The sequence below is a fragment of the Leptodactylus fuscus genome, chromosome 2 (assembly GCF_031893055.1).
Source record: "Leptodactylus fuscus isolate aLepFus1 chromosome 2, aLepFus1.hap2, whole genome shotgun sequence".
Classification (NCBI taxonomy): domain Eukaryota; kingdom Metazoa; phylum Chordata; class Amphibia; order Anura; family Leptodactylidae; genus Leptodactylus; species Leptodactylus fuscus.
The window spans coordinates 44,670,461-44,695,394 of record NC_134266.1 but is presented as its reverse complement, the minus strand read 5'-3'; the positions used below and the strand labels follow the sequence as shown (position 1 = coordinate 44,695,394).

General features: G+C 43.8%; 1 protein-coding gene across 1 annotated transcript; it reads right to left on the bottom strand.

The window, feature by feature from the left end:
* Nucleotides 1–2,769: 2,769 nt before the first annotated feature.
* LOC142194512 (arylsulfatase H-like) lies at nt 2,770–24,894 on the bottom strand. Its single transcript, XM_075263673.1, has 9 exons — nt 24,752–24,894; nt 23,733–23,854; nt 17,821–17,949; nt 15,582–16,005; nt 13,119–13,255; nt 10,437–10,571; nt 8,377–8,539; nt 7,363–7,484; nt 2,770–3,119 (listed from the first exon to the last, which is right to left on the bottom strand). Exons 1-9 carry the CDS (start codon nt 24,892–24,894, stop codon nt 2,770–2,772), a joined length of 1,725 nt encoding a protein of 574 aa, XP_075119774.1.
* Nucleotides 24,895–24,934: the final 40 nt, after the last annotated feature.

Here is a 24,934-nt window from a genome sequence, read left to right as displayed (position 1 = left end):
TTGGCTTTGGGTTTATTCCCCATATCCAGCCAGAACACTGTTCATACTACCACATACGAAAAGCCTATCCTACTTTAAAATAGTTCCAGTTCATGAATTATTGAGAGCTCAACAAAACTGTACTGATCAGGAGTCCTGAACTAGGATTATATGCTCTAGATTAAGTGCCCAGAAATATCCCTGTTAGGGTGCATGCACACTACGTAACGCCGGGCGTGTATGAGAACCGTACACGCCGGCGTTACAGCAGACTGCCGAACACTTCCCATTCACTTCAATGGGAGCGCTCGTAAACGCCGCTGTTACGAGCGCTCCCATTGAAGTGAATGGGAAGTGTTCGGCAGTCTGCCGTAATGCCGGCGTGTACGGCTCTCATACACGCCCGGCGTTACGTAGTGTGTATGCACCCTTAGATTTGAAATAAAGCCCGTAAAATAAGTAGTAATAGAAGTTGTATGGGGTAAAAGGTATGATGGTGACACCTAGTGTTCAGTTTTTATAACTACATACAGTAAACAATTCCCACATTAAAAATATTGGGGTAGATTTATTAAAACATAAACCTGGTGTTGAAGGGTTGTTTAATTCCCCTCAATGTATGTAATTATCTGCCCATGCTCTATGAGGATAGTAAATTGCGCCTTACCTTCTGTCAGGGCTGTAGATTCTTCTCTCAGAAGGCCCTTCACTCTCCTAATTTGAGATATACTGTAGATCTCATATGGACACTTTGTTGAATTATAGGGACTTTTACTATTGGAAACTCATTACACAGAATTAGGACTGGCTCACATCTGCATTGGCTATACCGTTCGTGAAGTCCACTTGCTGACCCCCGAACAGAATACCCAATGCATTGACAAGCGGTGAACAATGAAAGCACATGGACCCCATAGACTATAATTGGGTCCGTGTGTGTTACGTGCAGTGTCCGCACGGAGCATGCAGAGAGAAAAGAACTTCATGAAGTACTTTCCTCAGCACATGATTTGTTCAGACACCACGCGGAAAACACATGGAAACCATTATAGTCTATGGGGTCAGGGCTCATCGCTTGTGAATGCATCCGGTATTCTGTTCGGGGGTCCCCAATACCAAACACAGATGTGAACCAGGCCTAAGAATAAGTCTGCATGTGGCTATGTTGATAGAAAAATAAGAAAGTTATGAATTTTGGAATGTGGAGATAGAAATTATGAGAAAAAATTACCTAGTCATGAAGAGGTTAAACTAAACATTACCATTTATGTATGATTACTTATATAGCCATCATATTCTGTAGCACTTTACAGACATTGACAGTCACTGTCCCATGCCATGAGGACGGTACATGCTTTTACCGAAACGCGTAGCTCAGTCACGACACGACTTTACTACACAGTTACGATGTAACTTTTTATCTGTCGAACAATAAAAGTTAAATTTTATTTATATATTTTAGAATTGAATTGGATCCTTTTCCTGGTTGGAGCGGAGTTTTACTGAATATTATTATCTGAGGTTACATAGTTCTGGTCGACATGTTAAGAAGAAAATCACATAGTTTGCATGATCAGCCACTAAATAACAAATTTACATGTAGATAAGGTTCCATTACACTGTCCATGGATTATAATCAAGTGAATGGGTTCTAACGCTGACCCCTGTCCCCTGTCCAGTTTCGCTGGAGCTTAGGACGGAAACCCGGTGGAATGGCACAGGGTGGACATTGGGTGCAAGGTGTAAATGCCCCCTCAGTGGAATGCTAGTGGGGAGCATGTGTATAGGTGCTGGGCAGCCTGCCTTGGCGAGAAGTATAGGAGTCTCTAATAGGCTGCCAGCCAGTATTGTGCACCTTACTTTATCAAGTGACTGGCACCTTTATACAAGCTTTACTTGTGTGTATTTCTAGTAACCAGTCACCCCTCCATGAGGGGATGGATTCATCATCAGACTTCTGCACCTCTGTAGCCTTCATCTCATACCATTTGGGCCCACCTGTATTCTTCAGAGACTCATGGCTTCATCTGACATCATTGTGTCTTTTTCAGTGATTTATAATGATGCCCTTGTCAGGAAATATCTGTATGACAGGCAATACTGAAGGTTTGATGGGTTTGATAATGAAGGATTGATGGTTCTACCCAAAGAGATTAGACTAGGTAATGGGCAATGCAAAGGATCAGCGAGGCATCACTTATTTTAACCCGATTGTGGGGATAACGTCTATCCTTAGGGAGAGACCACCTTCTCAGGTGTGTGGAGACTTATACAGCCATAGTTGCTCCATTGCAAAGGAACATGGGAAGAATATGCAAATCTGTCTCCCAAGATGTAAAACAGGGAGACAGTGCCTCTGTTATGCTGCCCTCTATAGCAAGCACCCTGAACAACATGCCCAACTTCCCAGAAGCCTTTGCTGCATGATGCGAAGTTATAGAGGGCAGCATAACAGAGGCACTGTTTCCCTGTTTACATCTTGGGAGACAGATTTGCATATTCTTCCCATGTTATTTTAACCCATCATGCGCCTTCCCTTGCCAATGTTAGTCCCTTTTTATTCATCTTATGTAGAAGTGATGAATATTAGAGATGTGAAAAACTCTTTAACCCTGTAATTCAGACAGTAGTCAAAATGTGTAAATAAATACAAGACAAGAACAAAAATAATATACAGATTTTAATAGCATGACAATCTGGAATATTTCTGGAACTCTTTGTAACTAAGACCTAAACATGACTTTATTTGTAGGATTCACTTAAACAGAAGCTTTGACATCCCTGTAAGAATTATTTGGCACTTTGTTTATTGCACCAGCAGAATGGAAAAGTTCCACAGCACGGCTGCAGCCAAGGTTTCCAGACATTGTTTAAGCCATACAGCTGCCGGGGCACCACATGTAGGGATGCTTTATGGTGTGCTACAGCTTCTTGTACGGTTTGCAGCACCTCACCGTATAGTCCTGAATCATTAGGGAGAGGATTCTTCTCTGAAGGATCATTGGAGAGATTATAGAGCAGAGGAGGAACATGGTAGACGACTTTTTCCCCACTACAGGAACACAACTTAGAACCATAACATGCTCCAGCCCCTTCTGCGAACTTCGGAGAAATATAATGAACCTTCCAAACAATATCACCTGATGATGAGAAAAATAGGTTATTACATCATTAACCACTTCAGTACCGGGCCAATTTCTGGTCCAGGATAGACACATTTTAGATTTTTTTGTATGTGTGAATGTGTGGGCTGTAACATTTTTATCATTTGTATGATTCTACTAATTTCTGTGTCTTTTTTTGGGGACACATGGGGCTTTATTTTTATGTTTTTATTTTTGCATGTTTTTTTAAAGTTATTTTATATCTGGGAAAATATATATAAAATAGGAGGGAAATCGTATCTGATATTTACTTTTTTTAAAAAAAAATTTAATAACACTAAGTGCTACTAAAAAACTTTCTAAAATAGTTTTTCCTCTTCATTACAGTAATTTTTATTTTTGTATGATGTCATCAGGGATGCGGCTATAACCTTTAAAGGGGTATTCCCACGTTGCATACTCACCAGTCTTCGCTGCTGTAAATTCTTATTTTTTCCTGCTTTGTTGCGTCATTGGTGGGCGGGGTTACATATGCAAAGTCAGCGGCGAGATGCCGCTGGCCCTGCGTGCACGCTCATAGATGGTGAGACCAGCGCCGCACCTCCCATGAGGCGACCTGAGGCGAGCGCTTCAGGCGGCGCTATGTCAGGACCCCAGGGAGGGCGGCATTTTTGATTACCTAAGCCAGTCCAGGACAAGCTGTCCTCGACTGGCTTAGCACCGAGCGGTGGTTTGGGGAGGCCACTGGAGCAGCGCTGATCCAGCAGCCTCCCCTCACGCTCAGGCAGAGAGCAGGTCATCTCCGTGCCTGCTCTCTGCCTGCGAACGGCGCTAAGCACAGCCCCCTTTGCTCTGCCATGCCCCCTTCCCTCGGCCACGCCCCTTCGCTCCGCCCCCTCCTCCTGGGGGGGGGGGCGGCTTTCTGTAGTTCACCTCGGGCGGCAAAAGGGGTGAGACCAGTCGGTTCTCCAGCCTTCACAATGCAATACAGATCCGGCATCCGCTGTAATAGAGAGGCGGATGCCGGGGAGTGTAGACGCCGACACGGGTGCCTGCGACATCGCTACGCTCCTGCCCTGCATGAAGCCAGCAGTGGCAGGAGCGATGCTGCTATTCCGGAGGGGGGGGGGGGATGGAGGAGCAGAATAGCAACATCGCTCCTGCCGCTGCTGGCTTCATACAGGGCAGGAGAATAGCGATGTCGCAGAGGCGTCAGATAAGACCAGGGAACGGGTCTTTCAGAGGTTCTATTGGCCAGGATGTTATAAAGACATTGAAAATTACTGTCGGTCTTGTCCCACTTGCCAACTCAATGCTCCTGTGTCTCACTTCAGGAGCCCTTTAGTGCCTTTACCCATCATTGAAGTCCCATTTGAGCGGATTGCCATGGATATAGTCGGACCATTGGTAAAGTCTGCCAGAGGACACAGTACATCTTGGTAGTGTTAGACTATGCTACCAGATATCCAGAGGCCATCCCTTTGAGAAATCCCACAGCTAAGTGCATTGCAAAAGAGTTGTTCCACATATGCACTAGGGTGGGAATTCCTAAAGAAATCCTAACTGATCAAGGTACACCATTCATGTCCAAAGTCATGAAAGAATTATGTAAGATATTGAAAATACGGCAGCTGAGAACATCTGTATACCATACTTAAACTGATGGCCTTGTAGAAAGGTTCAATAAGACCTTGAAGGCAATGCTCAAAAAGTCTGTGGAAAAGGATGGGAAGGATTGGGATTGTTTATTGCCATATCTGTTGTTTTCAATTAGGGAGGTGCCACAGGCCTCTACAGGGTTCTCCCCATTTGAGCTGCTATATTGTAGACATCCCCGTGGTCTACTAGACGTGGCTAAAGAGACATGGGAGTCTGAAGCCACCCCATATTTCCCAAATGCAGGAGAGAATCTCCAAAGTAATGCCCATAGTGAGGGAACATTTACAAAGAGCACAGGAAGCTCAGAGAAATTTGTATAATCGTTCTGCAAGAATTAGAGAATTCAGTCCGGGTGATCGGGTCTTGATATTAGTGCCCACTGTGGAGAGCAAATTTTTGGCTAAGTGGCAGGGACCCTTTGAGATCCTGGAAAAAATTGGGGAAGTAAATTATAAAGTGCACCAACCAGGCAAAAGAAAGCCGATGCAACTTTACCATGTAAATTTGATTAAGCCCTGGAGAGAAAGGGAGTCACTGGCCGCACTAGTCTGCCCTCCTGCGGCTACTGAGCCCGAATGCCATAAGGTGACAGTGGCTGATACTTTATCTGGTTCGCAGAAACAGGAGACCAAAGAGTTTTTACAACATAACAAAGATATGTTCTCTAGCTTGCCAGGTTGTACTAGTGTGATTAAACACAATATTGTTACAGAACCACAGGTAAAAGTAAAGCTGAAACCTTACAGGATTCCTGAGGCCCGTAGACAGGTGATCTCCGAAGAGGTTCAAAGAATGTTGTCTTTGGTAGTGATTGAAAAATCAAAGAGTGAATGGTCTAGCCCAATTGTATTAGTTCCCAAGCCGATTGTACCTGGTGATTCTGTAATGATTTCCGTAAACTTAATGAAGTTTCAAAAATGGATGCCTACCCTATGCCCCGGGTGGATGAACTTATTGAGAGGTTGGGTACAGCCAGATATATCACCACTCTGGACCTCACTAAAGGGTACTGGCAAATATCTTTGACAAAAGACGCCCGAGAGAAAACTGCCTTTTCTACTCCCGATGGCTGTTTTCAATATGTTACAATGCCATTTGGTTTGAAAGGAGCCCCGGCCACCTTCCAAAGAGCAATGGATGAAATCCTTGTTCCGCACAAGAGTTATGCAGCGGCCTATTTAGATGACATTGTCATCTTCAGCCTAGACTGGAGCAGCCATTTAAGTAAAGTTCAGGCTGTCTTGGATTCCCTTAGAGAAGCAGGGTTTACTGCCAACCCAGAAAAGTGTGCCATAGGCATGGAACAAGCCAAGTATCTGGGGTATGTTGTGGGGAGAGGTATGATTAAACCCCAAAATAATAAGGTGGAAGCCATACAAAACTGGCCCCGTCTGCTCACAAAAAAACAAGTGAGGGCTTTCCTAGGGATTGAGGGGTATTACCGGCGATTTGTGCCTAATTTCGCCAGTATGGTAGCACCTTTGTCAGATCTCACAAAAGGGAAAAAGTCGGTGATGATTCAGTGGTCACCAGAGGCCGAAAATGCATTTAGCAATCTAAAAATGGTGCTCTGTAGACAACCAGTACTAGTTCTACTAGTAGAATTTTTAGTACAAACAGATGCGTCAGAGGTCGGGTTAGGGGCTGTCCTGTCTCAGGAAGTTAATGGGGAGGAACATCCCATCATGTACTTGAGTCGGAAATTGAACACTGCAGAGCGAAACTACTCTATTGTAGAAAGAGAGTGTCTGGCAATAAAGTGGGCTCTAGACTCTCTCCGATATTACTTGCTGGGTAGAAAGTTCAGGCTCATCTCAGATCATGCCCTGCTTAAATGGATGAGCAAACACAAGGGCAATAATGCGAGGGTAACAAGGTGGTTCCTGGCATTACAGGATTTTGATTTTGTGGTGGAACATAGACCAGGGAAGGCTCATTGCAATGCAGATGCCCTGTCTAGGATCCACTGCCTCTCCGCTATAGGTGCCCAGCCCGTCGGCTTTGGGCAGAGGGGGGGGATATGTAGACAAGCAGATGGTCAAGTTGTAGATGGTAGGTACATTCCGCTGAGGTGGCTGGTATCCACGTGGTGACTGGCTGGAGTATGGGACCAGGATTTAGGAGTGGTTGTAAACCCAAGCCTATGCTCCGGTCCTGATTTGTTGGCTGACCAAAGTGGTCAGCTATTAAAGACCTGAGGTTGCCCATGGGAAGGGGGTGTGGTTGTCTCTTGTAGGAGAACCTGATTAGACACACTGCCTTATGTGTCTGGAGGAACAGCTTAAACAAATCCCCTGGTGTGTGGGTGAGAAAAAACCTTGGAAATTTACTTTCTTGTACCTCAAGTAAGGACTGCTTATATTATTTGAATTTATCCTTTGTGCTGGAGCAAGCTATTTTGAGTTACCCGTTTTGCTGAGGAAAGCCAATTTGTTTTATTTACTGCTGGACTGTCTGAACTGTTACCAATAAACCTACACGTGTGAGCTGAACACCTTTGCCTCCGTCTGATTGTCCCAGCAACTTACCTTCTCTGAAGGTCCCGCATTTACAGTACTTTATTCATCCTTTGCACGTACAGTAGAAAATTTTTTAACAAAGTTATTATACTTATACTTACTATTGGGCTGTTGCCATCGAACTGCATGTAAGTGCTCATCACAGTAGTGAAACATAAATTCATGATCAGATTGAGCTACATGTCCTTGCAGAAGTGGCATCAAATCTTTGCCATCAATTATTCTGAAATAGAAAATTATATGTTATGGCCTGTAATAAAAAGCTGCAGTAAATACAGCAATGTACTATGAATAAGCCTGTTCTTTAGCTATGGTCTGAGAAACTCTGCTTGCAGTTATTCATTCTGCTTACCTCTAGTGGATGATATTCTGACCAGGGTCATGTGATATACAGTCCATGGTCATGTGATATACAGCCCATGGTCATGTGATATATAGTCATGGTCATGTGATGGACACACAGGTGCACAGCTCGTTAGGGTAAGCTCACACGGGGTATTTTGGTCAGGATTTTGAGGCTCAAAATATCCGCATCCGTCTCAAAATCCTGACCAAAAAGTTGGCTCCCATTGAAATCAATGGGAGCCGGTCAGTTTTTTTTTTCTGTAGCCATTTGTTTCGGCTCCCGGAAAAAAGAAGCGACATGCTCATTCTTTCAGGCGGATTCGTCTCACGACATCTGCCTGAAGACACTCCCTCCCAACTAGCCCCTACATTTGAACCTAATCCAGAGCGGTGTGCGCGACTGGATGCCGGTGCACTGCACCAACATTTAGTCGCAGCTACCCGTACTTTGCTCCGCAACCTGAGGCGGCCTGAGGTGTTTTTCCTAATACTGATATGTGTACCATATCCAGTACATTTCTACCTCTGCTTATTAATGGCAGCCAAATTCAGCAAAGTCTTTATTCCAGCCACTAAAGCGCTTCTAGTGTTTTTTTGGGGGGGTCAGCCATATAAGAGAATCTGTTAGGGCATCCATCACATTACTCAGACTATGGATCGAAGTAGCACCATTTCTGACACAAGCTCATTTTTTTTCTAATCATTGACAAATACTTTTACAAATCAAAGTAAAAACTTTAGTTAAGGGTCACTAGATTTCTTTTCCATACCTGTCTTGTGGTGGCTTGCCTTGTCCAAGTTTAGTTACTGTTGGGTATATATCCATGAGGCTTGTTGGTTTATCAATAACAGTATTTGCAGGAAGAACCCCTGGCCAACGTACGATTCCTGGTACTCGTATACCGCCTTCCAGTCCTCCCATACCTTTACCACCTATAGTGTGTACAGACCAAAGCACAAGGTACGCAAAGTTAGCTAGAAATTGGATGAATGCTACTTAGGCATAAAACTCCTCTAGTAATGTATAGTACACAACAGAGGTGCCCATTCTTTTTGGACAAAGGGTCAGACTGAATGTCCTACCCAATAGGGCAAGAGAAATGATCTGAGCATTAAGGCTGGACTGCAGTATTTTCCTTCAACCACAATACTCTCTTAAACTAAAAAGCTCTATTTTGGTCTTATCTGTCCACGAAACATTGTTTCAATAGTCTTCTAGCTTGTCTTACCAAACTACAGGTGGGCAGCAATGTTTTTGGAAGAGCAGAGGTTTTCTCCTGGCTATCCTGCCATACACACCATTGTTCAGTGTCCTCCTCATAATAGATTAATAAACACTAACATTAGCTAATGTTAGAGAATCATATAATTGTTTAGAGCATTGGTCCTCAAACTTTTTAAATAGGAGGCCAGTTCACTATCCGTCAGACCATTGGAGGGCCGAAATATAGTTTAAAAAAAAAATTATAATATATAATATAATATAATTATTATTAAGATTATACGCTTCACGGTAGATTCCCCCACAGTATTATATGCTGTACAGCAGGTCCCCCCACATACAGTATTATATACTCCTCAGTACACCCCCACACTGTATTATACTGTATGCTCCTCAGTACGCCCCCCCCACATAATTATATGCTCCTCAGTATACCCCCCACACCGTATTATATGCTCCTCAATACACACCCCCACAGTATTATATGCTCCTTAGTACGTCCCCCCCACATGCAGTATTATATACTCCTCAGTACACCCCCACACTGTATTATACTGTATGCTCCTCAGTACAGCCCCCCCACAGAATTATATGCTCCTCAGTATACCCCCTATATGGTATTATATGCTCCTCAATACACACCCCACACTGTACAGTATTATATGCTCCTCAGTACACCCCCCCACAGTATTATATGCTTCTCAGTACATTCCCCCCACACTGTATTATATGCTCCTCAGTATGCCCCCCACAAAGACACATACAGTATTATACTTACCCATGAAGAGCTGTTGCACATACAACTGAAAGCAGCTATCGCTCTCTAACAGGGAATCCTGGACCGGATTCCCTGTTAGTGAGCGATCCAGGTGACAGCCAGTGGGCCACATGCGGCGGGCCGGAAAAATGTCCTCGGTGGGCCGAGGGCCCTAGTTTGAGGACCCCTGATTTAGATCTTACCTTAGGTTCCTTTGTGACTACGCAGACTATTATACCCTTAATATACTAGTATACACTTCGTGTGATCTTAGTCGGTAGACCACTAATGGGATAAGTAATGGTTGTGAATTTCATCCATTTGTACATGATCTGACTATAAACTGAGTCCAAATTCTTTAAAGATGTTTGGTAACCCTTTCCTGATGATCCTCAGCAGCCCTTATTCTAGGGTCCTCAACATCTCCATTGTTCATGCCATGATGCACTTACACAAACAGTGAAGATCATACTTTAATATATCCCTGTTTAACCAAAATAGGTTTCCCACTTACACCTGATCCCATTGATAGAAAACACATGACTACTTTCTCCTTCAAATAATCTGGGAAGCCTAATGGTTCACTTACATTGGTCACTCACAAATATGTAATGTTTGATAATTTTCTTCTATAAATAAATGACCACGTCTAATCTTTTTGACTTATTTGTTTTTTTTTTTCTCCCATGATGTAATTTTAGGTCAAATTTATGCAGAAATATAGAAAATTCAAAATTTTCAGTTTAAAAAAATAAATAAAAAAAATAAAATAACTCAAATACTGGGAAAAGAAGGTGTAGCATACACAATATTCAATTTATTATGTCATAACAGACTTTTAGCTTCCTTACCTCTGTAAATTCCATTGCTGCCCTTAAGATGAGGACTTCCATCCATTCCTTCTAAGTATCCACCATGGTCAGATGTAAAGTAAGTGAATGTGTTGTTTATTAACCCTTCTTGATCAATAGACTCAAGAATTTGCCCTGTCAGACGAAAAAGGTAGAAATAAAAATCCTACATATACATACACAATTAATGCTACACCGCTCATCTGCTCCTGACCTACTGTAATAAGTAACTGTCTAGAGAGTCTGAATACACCAAGGATAGGTACTCAGTACCATGCTTGTGGGGACCCAACATTTGACAATCCCACCAAGCAACTGCAACACAGTGAATGGCGCAGGATTCATACAGCCATGTTCTGTGTCGGTGCCGATCACCTAAGCTGCAGTGACTTTGGGCTAGACACAAGAACACCATCTGCTTCCTGCATTCTCCTGTGCATAAGATGCTCAGAACAGCAAGTTGATGGCAGTGTCATGTGTCCGGTCCACAGATCTGATATTAGGGATTTATCTTTAGGATAGGACATCAATATTGTAATGGAGAAACCCCTTTAACCCCTTAATGACAAGCACTGTAAGTAGTACGGTGCTGTCATCCAAGAGTTAACACCATATTATTACCTCTCACACCTAACACCCCTCTCCAGCACACCCACTTGTAGCTGAGCTGTGATTGATGTAATTAACCCCTTAGATGCTGCAGTCAAACATGATCACGGTTTCTATGGTGTTCGATATGTATTTTCAGATCAGTCTCCCTGGGCTGCCAGAACCTCATACCTGGTTAATCCTGTCCTGATAAGAGGAACTCAGTTTATGCATATAAATTAGGATTCTGGTCTGGCAGCACTCGACTCAAATTGTGGAGGGGTACACATCCAGAGTGGGGCTGACCACTTCCCCACTAGAGTGAGTCCAGTTTTTATAATAAAGTTGAACCCCATGTTGCCTGGATTAAATCCCTTTTGGAATAGTAGTACACCTGGTCTGGCTAGTGCCTGCATCCCCATAGAAGAGAATGGAGCACTGGTAATGCAAGCCTACTGGCGTTTCAAAAGGATGCCTTAGGGGGATTTTTGGGCCCCCATTCTTTCTCATTGCAGGACTTGGAGATCAGACCTGCAGTGATTGGACATTTATCCCCTGTCCTGTGGATAGGGGATAAATGCCCATAGTGGCACACCCCTTTAAAGATAGTGTTTGGTCGTGTCATTAAGGAGTGAAGCATACTACTTTTACCACCATACCTTTCCAACCAGCACAAATCAATTCTCATCTCTCCCCTTAGATTGAATACATGTAAAATGTGCTTTAGCTCATCAACATAAAATAGTATTCAATAGGAATAAAGCGGAAGACTTCTGTGCAAGTGTGAGAAGATATAAGACTGACCGAAGCCAAGACATAACTCTTAGGGTAAGTTCACACGGAGTTTTTTGGTCAGGGTTTTGGCATTGTCAAAATTGGCCTGGAAAATGCGTGAGAAGTTTCCTGAAGCGTTTTTTGAGGAGTTTCCTGATCCGTTTCCTCTTGGGATGTGGTCATGAATTATATTTAAAAAAAAAACGCCTGGCGTTCCCTGATCAGGTTTTTGCCAAAAACGGTTCAGGTTCCGCTTCAGGTTTCTGACCAAAAAACGTGAGCAGGAAAAACTGGCTCACATTGACTTGCATTGAAGCCGCAAGCCGGAGAACGCTCAGGCTTCAACAAAGAATGAACATCTCGTTTTTTTTTTGTTTTTTTTTTTGCCGCTTGCGTAAAAGACTCAGAAGTGTTTTGTATACTTTGAATGGTGAGGCGTTTTTTAATTCAGGGTTTGGAGGAGGATTTCTGCCAAAACCCTGACCAAAAACTTAGAAAGAAAAGAAGAACTTAGCCTTAGACCTCTTGCAGACGACTGTGGCCAGGATCAGTGTGCTATATAGTTTCTTCCCGGATAGCACACTTACTCATTCATTTCTATGGGCCCTTACACATGACTGTGAATTACACGGATCAAAAGTCCAGGCTGCAAAATCTAGAACAGGTTCTATTCCTGTCCTACTTTACGGCCCTGCTTTCGTGGCTCCACGTGTCCCTCGTGCACCGCCTATGCCTTTAATTTACGGCCACGGAAAAGCAAACGGTGGTCTAAAATCCAGCCTAAAGACTACAATCAGCAAAGATGATAAACTAAAGTTCGTTCTCTGTTATAAGAACTGAACACTGAAGAAAACATGGCAAACTATCAAAAGATATTATTGAAGTTAAAATACCAATTATCTATTTCACCGGGGATAGTGCCATCTAAAAAGTTTCTGCTCATGCTAAAATATCAATGAGTCATATTTTAATTGGTTTTATGTTGACTCATAGACAATAATTATTCACTATCTAAAGGGCCTAGTACATTGTGGCTATTTCTCACAATAACCAAAATTCAGAATTTTTTTTTTTTTTTAAGAAAACCCAAAAACCAAAATGATCTACAACATAGTGAACATTAGAAACACCATTCAATCTAAAACATGAATATTTGGAGGATATTAGATTATTCTCTTCCATACAAATAATTGTGGGATAATGATATGGGGGTAACGTCCAGTGTTCTGGATTATATTAGTTCAGAAAGTGGATGGACTAAACCTTTATTCAACAACCCCCTAAATACAATAATAATAATAGTGTGTATATGGAACTTGCCAATCATCCAGTCCATTTCCTCTATGTTGTCCCCATACAAGTCATGTTTGCTTCTCCCTCTGAACTTCTTAGTAGTATAGAGAGGGGTGTGGATATGAAGGAAAGATACAAAAAGAAGAAACGGTCCGTCTTTATTCCTGAAACATAATATAATAATGTATTTACTCAAACAATATACAGTACTGTGTGACATCCATATAACTTACAGGCATACACATTTTAGGGTATGTCCACATTGAGTTTTTTGCAGGTGGAATCCACCTCAAAAAAGCCTCCGATTAATTTCTATTGGTGTCAGCAGCAGTTTTTTTAACACCCCTAGCTCTAGCCCCTAGCTCTAGCTGTTTTTTTCACTTGCAGAAAAGCAGGTTTTTTTGTTACGGTTTTCTGAGCCAAAGCCAGGAGTGGGTTGACCAGAAGGTAGAAGTATAAGAACTTCCTATATATTTCCCATTCCTTTTGTAGACATTCTTGGCTTTGGCTCAAAAAACAGCAACAAAATCTACAACAAAAAAAGCTGCGTTTCCGCAATGTGGGGCCTTAGGCTAAGACCCCATGGGACGACCCGCAGCTATACAGCGCTGTGGGAAAAAACGCTGCAGAAACGCATCGCGGTTCTTCCTGCATCGCTTTAAACAGAAAGTTCGTAGAGATTTCTTCCACAGACTTTCCGTAGATATAATTGACATGCTGCGATTTCCAATACCGCGCCGTTTTTTGGAAATCGCAGCGTATCTGCACTGCGGTTTTTACAGCAAAGTGGGCATGGAATTTGCAAGAATCCAATCCACTTTGCAGTTACTGTAAAATGCTGCACAAATTGCGGCGTTTCTGACCCGTGGGGCCTCGGCCTTAATGTGGTTCTTGATGGGATTTTTTGCAACAATCGTATGAAAAACTGCTAGTTTTTTTTTTAAAAGAGAATTTTCGAGGTCCATACAGTGTGCTGGAGCAAAAAAAAAAAAAAAAACCCGGCAAAAACTGCAAAATAACTCATCATGTAAAAAAAAAAAAAAAAAATTCAAACAACTTCCTGTATGAAGAATCGATCCTGGTGCCCATATGAGGATTTTTTTGTTCCTATGAGGTAATGTTGCCCACAGTTACCAGGAAGTTTTCATAGGATTGGACATGACAGTGGTTTTCCCTGTGAGCAAAACTAGATTTAAAAATGGAGTCTGTCAGCAGGAAAAATGTTACCAAACTAATGACAGAAACTTGCGGTGGACCTTCTACACCAGGGGTGCTCAAACTACGGCCCGAGGACATTTTTCTGGCCCGCCGGCAGGGTCACACCTATAATGGCGCTCCTAGGGCCGTGATGGCCGTCGCCTGGATTGCTCACTAACAGGTAATCCGGTACAGGATAATCATTAGTGAGCGATCCCTTCTTTCAGCTGTATGTGCGACCATGGCATACATTGACTGCAGGGTGTGACCTCTGCCCTGGCGCAGGCGCGATGATGTAAGTCTTCAGAGCCTGAAGGAGAAGTACACCTGGCGGCTCTTCATGGGACTTCATGTGAGTATAATTATGTGTGTATACTGTGTGTGTGTGTGGGGGGCTACTGTGAAGCATTTAATATTGTGTGGAGAGGGGGGCTACTGTGGAGCATTTAATACTGTGTGGGGAAGGGGCTACTATGGAGCATTTAATACTGTGTGGGGAGGGGGACTACTGTGGAGCATTTGATACTGTGTGTGGAGGGGGGCTACTGTGGAGCATTTAATATTGTGTGGGGAGTGGGCTACTTTGGAGCATTTAACACTGTGTGGGGAGGGGGCTACTGTGAAGCATTTAATATTGTGTGGAGAGGGGGGCTACTGTGGAGCATTTAATACTGTGTGGGAAGGGGGCCACTGTGGAGCATTAAATACATGTTTAAAAAGTTTGAGGACCCCTGTCCTTGTTTCCTCATTGCAGCTCCATTTTCATGTAAATTAGAAACAGCCCTGAGAGTTGCTTTTTCATACAGTTTTAAGTGTCAGGTTTTGACATAGATGAATATTTTTGTTGCAATTGACTGACACCTTTTTGTATCTTTATATGGTTTAATAAAAGTTATGTTGTAGGTTTTTATTTGTTTTATCCAGACAATTGACTTCCAAACACCAACCTATCCATCTACCCAGTCTTGTTCTATAGATTGAGCTGTGGAAGAATTATTCATTCAAAAAGATAGAGAACTGTAGTGTCTTGCTTATCTCACCTTAAATCCTGGATCCCCAAAGTGTACTGTATAATGTGTTGATGGGAAAGTTCTTTTTTTTTTTTTTTTTAGCAAACTTGCAGCCATTTCTTACTTTTTGGTTACATAACCCGGTGATAACTGATTGGTAAATGTGAGCCATTTACCCTGAATAAATGCTCATAAAAATGGACAATGTGTTACCAGTACTTAAATATTAGTCACTGTACTTGTTGCTACAGTGCAATGTACAGTATAGCAATGTAAGCTTTACCTGTTAATAAATGCCTTGGACTCCTTCACTATTTGACCAGCTCTTGTTTCCAGGTCCATCGGCTGTTCTACTATTTCAAAGTTCCTCATAAATATGCAGTTCCAATATGGTAGAAATTGAAAGGCTATGTACCAATATAGGAAGTACAATGTGCCACATAGGGTGCCGGCCACAATAAGTGTCCAGGGAATGTTGATACATTTCCACGACTTGCTTATTAGAAGTGTAAGCACTGTGATGAAGAAGACCTGCACCTGACACCATAACTCCTTCTTAAAGCCTCTAGCAGTCTCACTTTCTCTTGTTACCTCGCAGTCATTGACTAAGGTGAAAGGCATGCCATAGAAATAATCAAAGCCGTGGTTTAATGGATGGTGGCAGAAATCATCCCTAGTGTTACAGCTTACTCCAAGATGCCATTTACCTGTAAAAAAAACCCAAAAAACCACCAGGAATGTGTGACAATGTTACCATATATTCATTTTATATGTAGGAATTAAAATTTGGAAAAATCACAATATGTCAGAATTATCAAAAGATTGCTAATGTAAAATCCAAAATAACTGTGTCCAAAAATTAATCTTTGGTCACTTACACTTTTTTTTTTTTTTAAGGTACGGTACCATACCTCTCAACTTTCGAAGAACAGAAAGAGGGACAAACTGCGTGGCGCATACAGCACACCATGGCAAATTTAGCCCCGCACACTTTTATGTTGACTCCGCCCATTCTCATTCATTTTTCATGTGCCCCCACACAGTATAATCCTCCTACAGTCACCCATACATTATATGTCCCCCTCCAACTCTCCCCCAGTTTGATATACCCCCTTCATCTGCCCTCAGTTTTATGTCCCCCCATCTCTGCCCCCAGTTTCATGTCCCCCATGTCTGCCCCCAGTTTCATGTCCGCCCATCTCTGCCCCCAGTTTCATGGCTCCCAGCCCTCCATCTCTGCCCCCAGTTTCATGGCTCCCCCCCTCCATCTCTGCCCCCAGTTTCATGTCCTCCCCTCCATCTCTACCCCCAGTTTCATGGCTCCAAGCCCTCCATCTCTGCCCCCTAGTTTCATGGTTCCCCCCTTCCATCTCTGCCCCCAGTTTCATGGCCTCCCCCCTCCATCTCTGTCCAGTTCAATAACCCCACCTCCATCTCTTCCCTAGTTTCATGCCTCCCCCTCCATCTCTGCCCCAGTTTCATGCCCCCTCTATCTCTGCCCCCAGTTTCATGCTCCCCCTCCATCTCTGCCCTCAGTTTCATGTCCCCCATCTCTGCCCCCAGTTTCATATCCCCATGTCTGCCCCCAGTTTCATGTCCCCCATCTCTTCCCCAAGTTTCATGTCCCCCCCCTCCATCTCTGCCCCCAGTTTCATGCCCTCCCCTCCATCTCTACCCCCAGTTTGAGGCTCACAGCCCTCCATCTCTGCCCCCAGTTTCATGGCTCCCTTCCCTCCATCTCTGCCCCCAGTTTCATGGCTCCCTTCCCTCCATCTCTGCCCCCAGTTTCATGGCTCCCCCCTCCATCTCTGCCCCCAGTTTCATGTCCTCCACTCCATCTCTACCCCCAGTTTCATGGCTCCCTTCCCTCCATCTCTTCCCCAAGTTTCATGTCCCCCCCCTCCATCTCTGCCCCCAGTTTCATGCCCTCCCCTCCATCTCTACCCCCAGTTTGAGGCTCACAGCCCTCCATCTCTGCCCCCAGTTTCATGGCTCCCTTCCCTCCATCTCTGCCCCCAGTTTCATGGCTCCCTTCCCTCCATCTCTGCCCCCAGTTTCATGGCTCCCCCCTCAATCTCTGCCCCCAGTTTCATGCTGCACCCCTCCCTTCATCTGCTCCCAGTTTCATGAGCCCCCTTCATTATGTTCCGCCTCAATGTTTAACACAAAAAAAACACTAATTCTCACCCTTCCAACGCTCCCCAGCAGCTCTCTGCAATCTCACTCAAAGAGTTGTAGGGGCGATGTGAGTGACGTCTGTGATAGCTCCTGCTTTGCTCGCATATGTATTCAACTCATCAGCGTCCTCTGGATGCCGATGAGTTGAAACCAGGACATACCTCCTGCCAACAGGGACAGGACACCGAATCTGTGAATGTCCCACAGAATCCGGGACGGTTGGGAGGTATACGGTAATCTAAGGGTCCATTCACACGGAGGAAAATGGCGCTATATTTGGCGCTGAATCTGATTTCAATGAGTTCTGCTAGCTTTTTTTTCCACTAGCAGAATTTATTGCTCACCAATGATTCCTGTAGAATAACCTTGCTCCTTTAAGATTTTAGCAAATGTTGTTTCATTTGTGGGAAGTCCTCCAGATGCACCAGTCCACAGTATCACCTTTTTACCACCATCATCATGACCGGTCATACCTAATAAAAAAAAATCTAATTAAAAGAAAGCAAGTGTCAGGCATTCGTAGCTATGGTTTTCATTATTAATATATCCAAAAAATTCCCAGAATGTTAATGGTTAGGGTTGTTAGTGTTTAATAGGGTTTGCATTCTGAAGGAATATTTTTAATAGGCTATGGACACCTTGTCAGCTTTTTCCTTTTGTGCACTGCATGTATGTTTTATTATTACTTTAGATTGGGGGGGAGGGGGCACAATGGGCGCATGGTGGCTCAGTGGTTAGCACTGTTGCCTTGCAGCACTGGACTCCTGAGTTTGATTCCAACCAAAGGCATCTGCATGGATGTGGGTTTCCTCTGGGTACCATGGTTTCCTCCCACATGCCAAAAACATATTGATAAGTAAATTGTCTTACTGTAAAACACCCGACCTTTGCACATGTTGGGGGAAGAATTTCTGTATAACAGCCATTAATTCCCCTACTTGACAATGTTCCATGTGAGAAAAGCACTTTACAAATGTCTGTCATTAGATCTCAGCAAAATCTACAAAAACAAACATGAGGTTCTTAGTATATATATTTAGAGATGCATATGTCCAAGCGATGTGTGAAGCAAAGCACATGGAGCCCAGAGACTATAATGGGCTCCATGTGCTTGCTGCGCACTGCCCGCATGAATGAATTGTGCGGGCAGTGCGCGGCAAGCACACGGAGCCCATTATAGTCTATGGGCTCTGTGTGCTTAACTGCACAGTGCTTGCATCAGCGTTGGTATTCCGTTCGGGGGGGTCTTCATGCGGACTCCTTGTGGACGGAATACAAGCGCTAGTGTGAACCAATCCTTAAACATCGAAGCAGGTTTACATTGGGAGAAAAGGTCGCTGAATACATGAGGATTGCTCAATGCAAAAGACAATAACAGGTTTTTTTTTTTGCATTTCAAGGACTTCGTGAGGGATGAGTTTATTGATTTTATCATGTGGAGGGGGTTTCTGGGATAATTTCTGGGACTGTGGGATGGCATAAAATAAAGAAATGATACTCACCTTACCCCCAATCTTTGGTTCTGCCAGCGAATCCCCATTACTTGTGACCACTCAGGTCAGTGATTGACCACAGCAATCACATGAGCCCACCACTTCGAAGGCTGAGTTCACACGGGGTATTTTGGTCAGGATTTTGAGTTGGAGTCCACCTCAAAATCCTGACCAAAAAAACGGCTCCCATTTAAATCAATTGGAGCCGGTCAGTTTTTTTTTTCTGGGAGCTGTTTGTTCCAGCTCCCAGAAAAAAGAAGTGACATGCTCATTCTTCAGGCGGATGCCGCGGCCGGTTCAGCCACGAACGTCCGCCTGAAGACACTCCCTCCCTCCTAGACAGTCTGTCTAGGGTATGTTCACACAGAGTTTTTTGCAGGTGGATTTTGATGCAGAATTCACCTCAAAATCCGCCTTCAAAAAGATCTCGCATTCATTTCAGTGGGAGTCACTAGCTTTATTTTTCCTGCTACCGATTTTTTTTTCAGCTAGCAGGAAAAAGAAGCAACATGTCCAATCTTCCCATAGGTAAAATATCACTTTAAAGTGTGAAAGATTCCACTTTACATCAACCATTATAGAGTTATTTAACAATGAAGCAACTATGAGAAGCTTTACTTACAAGTGTTAATGTTTAACATGCTCGAGACTAAATTTACTGTACAGTCATTCAGAAGACCTGGATTGGACCAATTCCTGGAAAGTCACCTTTGATATACTGACCAGTATTCTACAAAGACTGGTAAACACAGCAGATGCAGAAGCTTCATTACCTTAATGCAAAATAAGTAAGAGGACTAGAGATGAGCGAATCAAAGCTGACAAAGTAGAATTTGATCTGAAATTCAGGAATTATTCAATTCGCATCGGATCCGGATTTCCTCACGCTTCATGGTAACAAATCACTTTTTTTCAATAATGACTGCTGTACATGTTAGGACAAGGGGCACTCTGGGATCACCCACAATGCCATGCGTGCAGCCAATCAGCAGCCAGCCCTGTGATGCCACAGCCCTATAAATACCCTCCACCATCTTAGGTTCCATCATTTTCCATTGTACTTAGTGCAGAGACGTCAGCAGGAGTTAGGGAAGGTGGTAGAAAACTTATATTTAGCTTAATCTAAGTTCAGGGAAAGAGCATTACAAGTGTAGGGAAAAGAAGGGAGGAATTTATACAGAGTATTGAAGCAGAACAGGGTTCATTTGGGGTGTTTGCAGCCTGGGTAATAGGAATAATCCTACTACACCTTGCTGCACTGACTGCCATTATACTAATGCGCAGCAAAATTACAGACCTTTTTTCTGTGCATTCGTCGCCAAAAAAGAATTATCCATTAATTTCTGCAATTATCTGTTATAACGTCTTTTCTTGGCGTATATTAGTGGAGCAAAAAATAAGTGGTTTATATGTAATTGTGTGTTGAAGTGAGAAAATTACACCTAAGGCTGCTGCCACCTCCACATTATGTCACCTTGTCACTCTGTGGCCTCCTTATACTGCTGCTACTTCCACATTATGTTCACTTGCCACTCCGTGACCTCCTCATGCTGCTGACACCTCCACATTATGTCACCTTGTCACTCCGTGACCTCCTCATGCTGCTGACACCTCCACATTATGTCACCTTGTCACTCCGTGGCCTCTTTATGCTGCTGCTACCTCCACATTATGTCACCTTTAGGGTTGAGCCGATCTTGAGATTTCAGGATTGTTTTTAAAATCCGATTTCCGATCATTTTCCATTCGTACCCAATCCCGATCCCAATTCTGATCCCAATGCAAGTCAATGGGATTTTTTTAATAATCGAAGATCAGATTTTAAAAACGATCCTATTCACTACACAGCATGGAGTCTAAAAATGGAACGCTTTGTTAGACTCCATGCTGTGTAGTGATTAAAAAATCCCCAGGCTACTTCAGTCCCCCCTGTTGTCCACTTACCTGCACAGAAGTGCTGCCGCTGGTCCGGTCACCACTATTCTCGCTCGTCTTCTCGCCTCGTTGCCCCACCTCCCAGGTTAGTGTTACAGACCTAGGAAGAAGGCTGTGGCTTAGGAGAGTGTGGACGGGTACAGGGTGGGGAGACGTGAGTGCTCCCCTCCCAGTACCTGCCCACTCTCTCCTAAGCCACAAGCCCCGCCTTCTTCCTAGGTCTGTAACACTAGCCTGGGAGGTGGGGGCAGCGAGGCGAGAAGAGGAGCGAGAACAGAGGGGACCGGACCAGCGGCAGCGCTTCTGTGCAGGTAAGTAATAATGCCCATGGGCATTATCGTCTATGTGGCCTGTGCACTTGAACTGCACAGTGCTTGCACTTGCTCTTGTGTTCCATCCGTAGGGGTCCTCATGCGGGCCCTTACTGACCGAACACATCAGCATATGTGAACCAAGCCTTAGCTACTAGAGATGCTAGCTAGTCTCCCATTAGAATGAATGGACGCAGCTGGCGTGCAGGGGGTTAAGCGGCCAGACGCTGGCACAGGCTGTGTGCTGGCTGCATCCATTCATTCCTATGGGACCTAGCTAACATTGTTAGCTTTTCCCACAATGCTTGGCCAGTAGCAAAGCATTGTAGGAAATAACCTCCGACCTCGATCCCGCCTAAAAAGATTGGGATTGGAATTCCGATCGCGATCGTGAAATTTACTCAATCGCCTTTCCCATCTCGATCGCTTAACCCTAGTCATCTTGTCACTCTGTGGCCTCCTCAGCTGCTGCCACCTCAACATTATGTTACTTCTCATGCTGTTCCCACCCTCCCCACTCCATGACCGGGCCACTATTTTGCCTTTTTGGCCTGGTTGACATCATCATTTATTTAACCCTTTTTCTGATCTGTCAAAAGGAAGAAAAAAATGAGATGCACAATGGATCCTGTCTGTGTAGCAGCTGTAAGGCCTGATGGTCCCATCAGAATTGGCTTATGATTTGGTAGCCAAAAGCAGGAGTGGGTACAAAACACAGAAGACATGAAATATTCCATTCATGTGTCATCACTGTTTTGGATCCACTCCTGTTCTTTTTTTGGCATCAGCAATACTGATGGATTACTGACCAAATCCTGACCAAGTGAAGGTGATGCTCAACAGACAGGATCCGTTTTTTTGGGTTTATTGTTTTGATAGATCAGAGGAAAAGCAAAATAATCAGTGACGTCAGCACAAACTTACTGCTGACGCCATCTGAACTCTGTCAGGGGAGCTGTACTTGTATAAGCATTTACTAGAACAGGTTCTCTAGACATCTATGTGGAATCAGCAGATGAGGGATCAAAGGAGTGTGCTCTTTCACACTACAGTAGGATCTTGGGCCTCTGTACGGTTCTTTATACCTGGCACTTGTAAGGCTGAGTTTACACTTGAGTTAGTTGGTCAGTTTTGGCCCCGTATTTAGCTAAATAAGTGCGGTGTGCAGTGGTTCTAAGAGTGACGCCTGTCATGTGTGTGTTTATTAGCAGACTTCCCATGTATGTTACTGCAAGGCACAGTGTCCTACACCATTATACAGGCTCTCTGCAGTTAGGAAATAGCTGATTTTTTTTAACGTTATTTGCCACAAATTAATTTGCATTGAACCAAATCTTTTTGGGAAATTAAGCCAAGCGGCCAAATTGAATTTTTGAAAACTTTGCTCATCTCTAAATAGGAAACCCCAAAGTATAATAAATCAAATATAACACTAGTTTCCTCATATGGGGAAAATTATGGGCTCCTTTTACCTTTTTGGTTGGAGTAAGATGGAAGGCTTTGCAAGTGTGGTCACAATGGCAAGGAACTGAGGGTATAGGATGTGTTTGGTTAACTCCTTAGATGCAATAGTTAAAGAGAACCATTCATCAGATTGGGCACAGGCAGTTCTATATACTGCTGGAAAGCCGACAGTGCGCTGAATTCAGCGTACTATCGGCTTTTCCGATCTGTGCCCTGGGTAAAGTGGTGCCGGTACCGTAGCTCTTTACAGTCAGAAGGGCGTTTCTGACAGTCTGTGAGGTACGTCCTTCTCCACAGCAGCGCCTTTCGCACTGTACAGTGTGAGCGGGGAGGAACGCCCCCTCCCCTCCTGATAATACTTGTCTATGGACGAGCACTGTGAGCAGAGGGAGGGGGCTTTCCTCTTCGCTCACACTCTACAGCACAATAGGCGATGCTGTGTAGAAGGACGTTCCTGACTGACTGTCAGAAACGCCCTTCTGACTGTAAAGCGCTACGGTACCGGGACCGATAGCGCTTTACCCAGGGCACAGATCAGGAAAGCCGTCGACTTTCCAGCAGTATATAGAACTGCCTGTGCCCAATCTGATGAAAGGTCCTCTTTAATAGTAGTATTACAAAGTAAGGGGTTATTCCTGCCCCTATTGATTCCCTGCATCTCCATTTGGGGGTACTTTACTATGAAAGCTGAGAGACCCATTATTCTGTTTATTAGTCCTCTGCGGTGGGGCCTAAGGGTATATTCACACGGCGGAAAATTGATTCCACTTGTGAACATACCGCACGGCTAACCAAGATGCAGTGCACCGGCATCCCATCGTGGCATTCCACTCTGGATTAGGTCCGATTGAATGGGCCTAATTGGGAGGAAGTCTCGTGACATTGATACATATTGGAAATTATATGTCTTTCAAATTATTGCAGAAAGATAATAGAAACAAGATTTTTTTTTCTAAAAAAACCTGCAATCTTCTAATGCAGTGATTACAACCGAAGTTTGGTCTGTAAGGTTAGTAATAGCCTAACAGTAATAAATAGATACACATTTATTACCTGTTCTGATAGGATATCGGCCAGTCATGAACGCTGATCTACTTGGGGAACATAAAGGAGCTGCAGATATGTGATGAGTTAGCTTTACACCTTCTCTGGCCAGTCTATCAATGTTGGGAGTTCTGAAATGATACAAGAACTTATATTTATTCCGTTGTGTTAATTTAAAGGGGTTGTCCCATTATGGATGCACTGGCACTTCCATTCATAAGTTGGCCATAGGGACTTTCCATTCCCCGGCCTCCTAATGACTGGGGGACCCAGCGCTCAGGCCCCCAGAGATTTGACAATTATCCCCTGTTCTGTGGATAAGGAATACGAGTCCATAACAGGACAACCCCTGTAACAGTTAAATATATCCTATCTGAATATATCATTTAAAGAAGGGGTTAGTGGACCCAAATAATTTTTATACTGATGACCTCTTTCTGTCTGGAGGCCAGAAGCTCCTATTGAAGTAAATGTAGCAGCACTGGACAGGACGGCTACAAGGCTGGGTTCACATGGGGTATTTTGGACTGGAATTTGACATGGAGGCCTTCTCAGGTTCCGGTCCAAAATAGGGGTAGCTGCGACTGGATACCAGTGCAGTGCATCGGCATCCAGTCGCTCACTCCACTCCGGATTAGGCCCAAATGAATGGGCGTAGTCAGGAGGAGGGAGTGTCTTCAGGCACATTTGCAAGGCGAATCCGCCTTCAGAATAAGATTGTCGCTTCTTTTTGTTTGTTCCGGCTCCTGGAAAAAAGAACTGACTGGCTCCCATTGAATTCAATGGCAGCCGTCTTTTTGGTCAGGTTTTTGAGGCGGATTCGGCCTCAAAATCCTGACCAAAATACCACGGGTGAATTCAGCCTAACAAGTTTGGAATTCTGTTGGGGGTGGAAGAGGTATAAGCAAACAATTGACTTTGCATAAAATGGAGTAGCATATTCATATGCCCTTGCATTTTTTTCCGATTTGACACCAATATGACAGCTATGTTTAAAAAAAAAACCCACTAACTCCAAAATGCTTTACCTTATAGTGTTATTCCCAAAACAACCAACTTCTCCAATTCCGAGGTCATCAGCCAGAAGCAACAATATGTTTGGCTTCTGGGCAGTGGCTTCATTGACTCGAAATAAGCCGAGGACCAAAAGCAAAAGTGGTAAAATAGCCATGAGATACCTGGAACACGAGAAGAATATAGCAACTTTATAT

Bases quoted from the DNA above. Each gene is read 5' to 3' on its own strand.
- LOC142194512 (XM_075263673.1), bottom strand. From the start codon at position 24,894: ATGGCTATTTTACCACTTTTGCTTTTGGTCCTCGGCTTATTTCGAGTC. The intron at 23,855-24,751 runs GTAAAGCATTTT...GTATCATTTCAG, and splicing joins TTTGGGAATAACACTATAAG to AACTCCCAACATTGATAGAC. The intron at 16,006-17,820 runs GTGAGCAATAAA...TTTTTTTTACAG, and splicing joins TTATTCTACAGGAATCATTG to GTAAATGGCATCTTGGAGTA.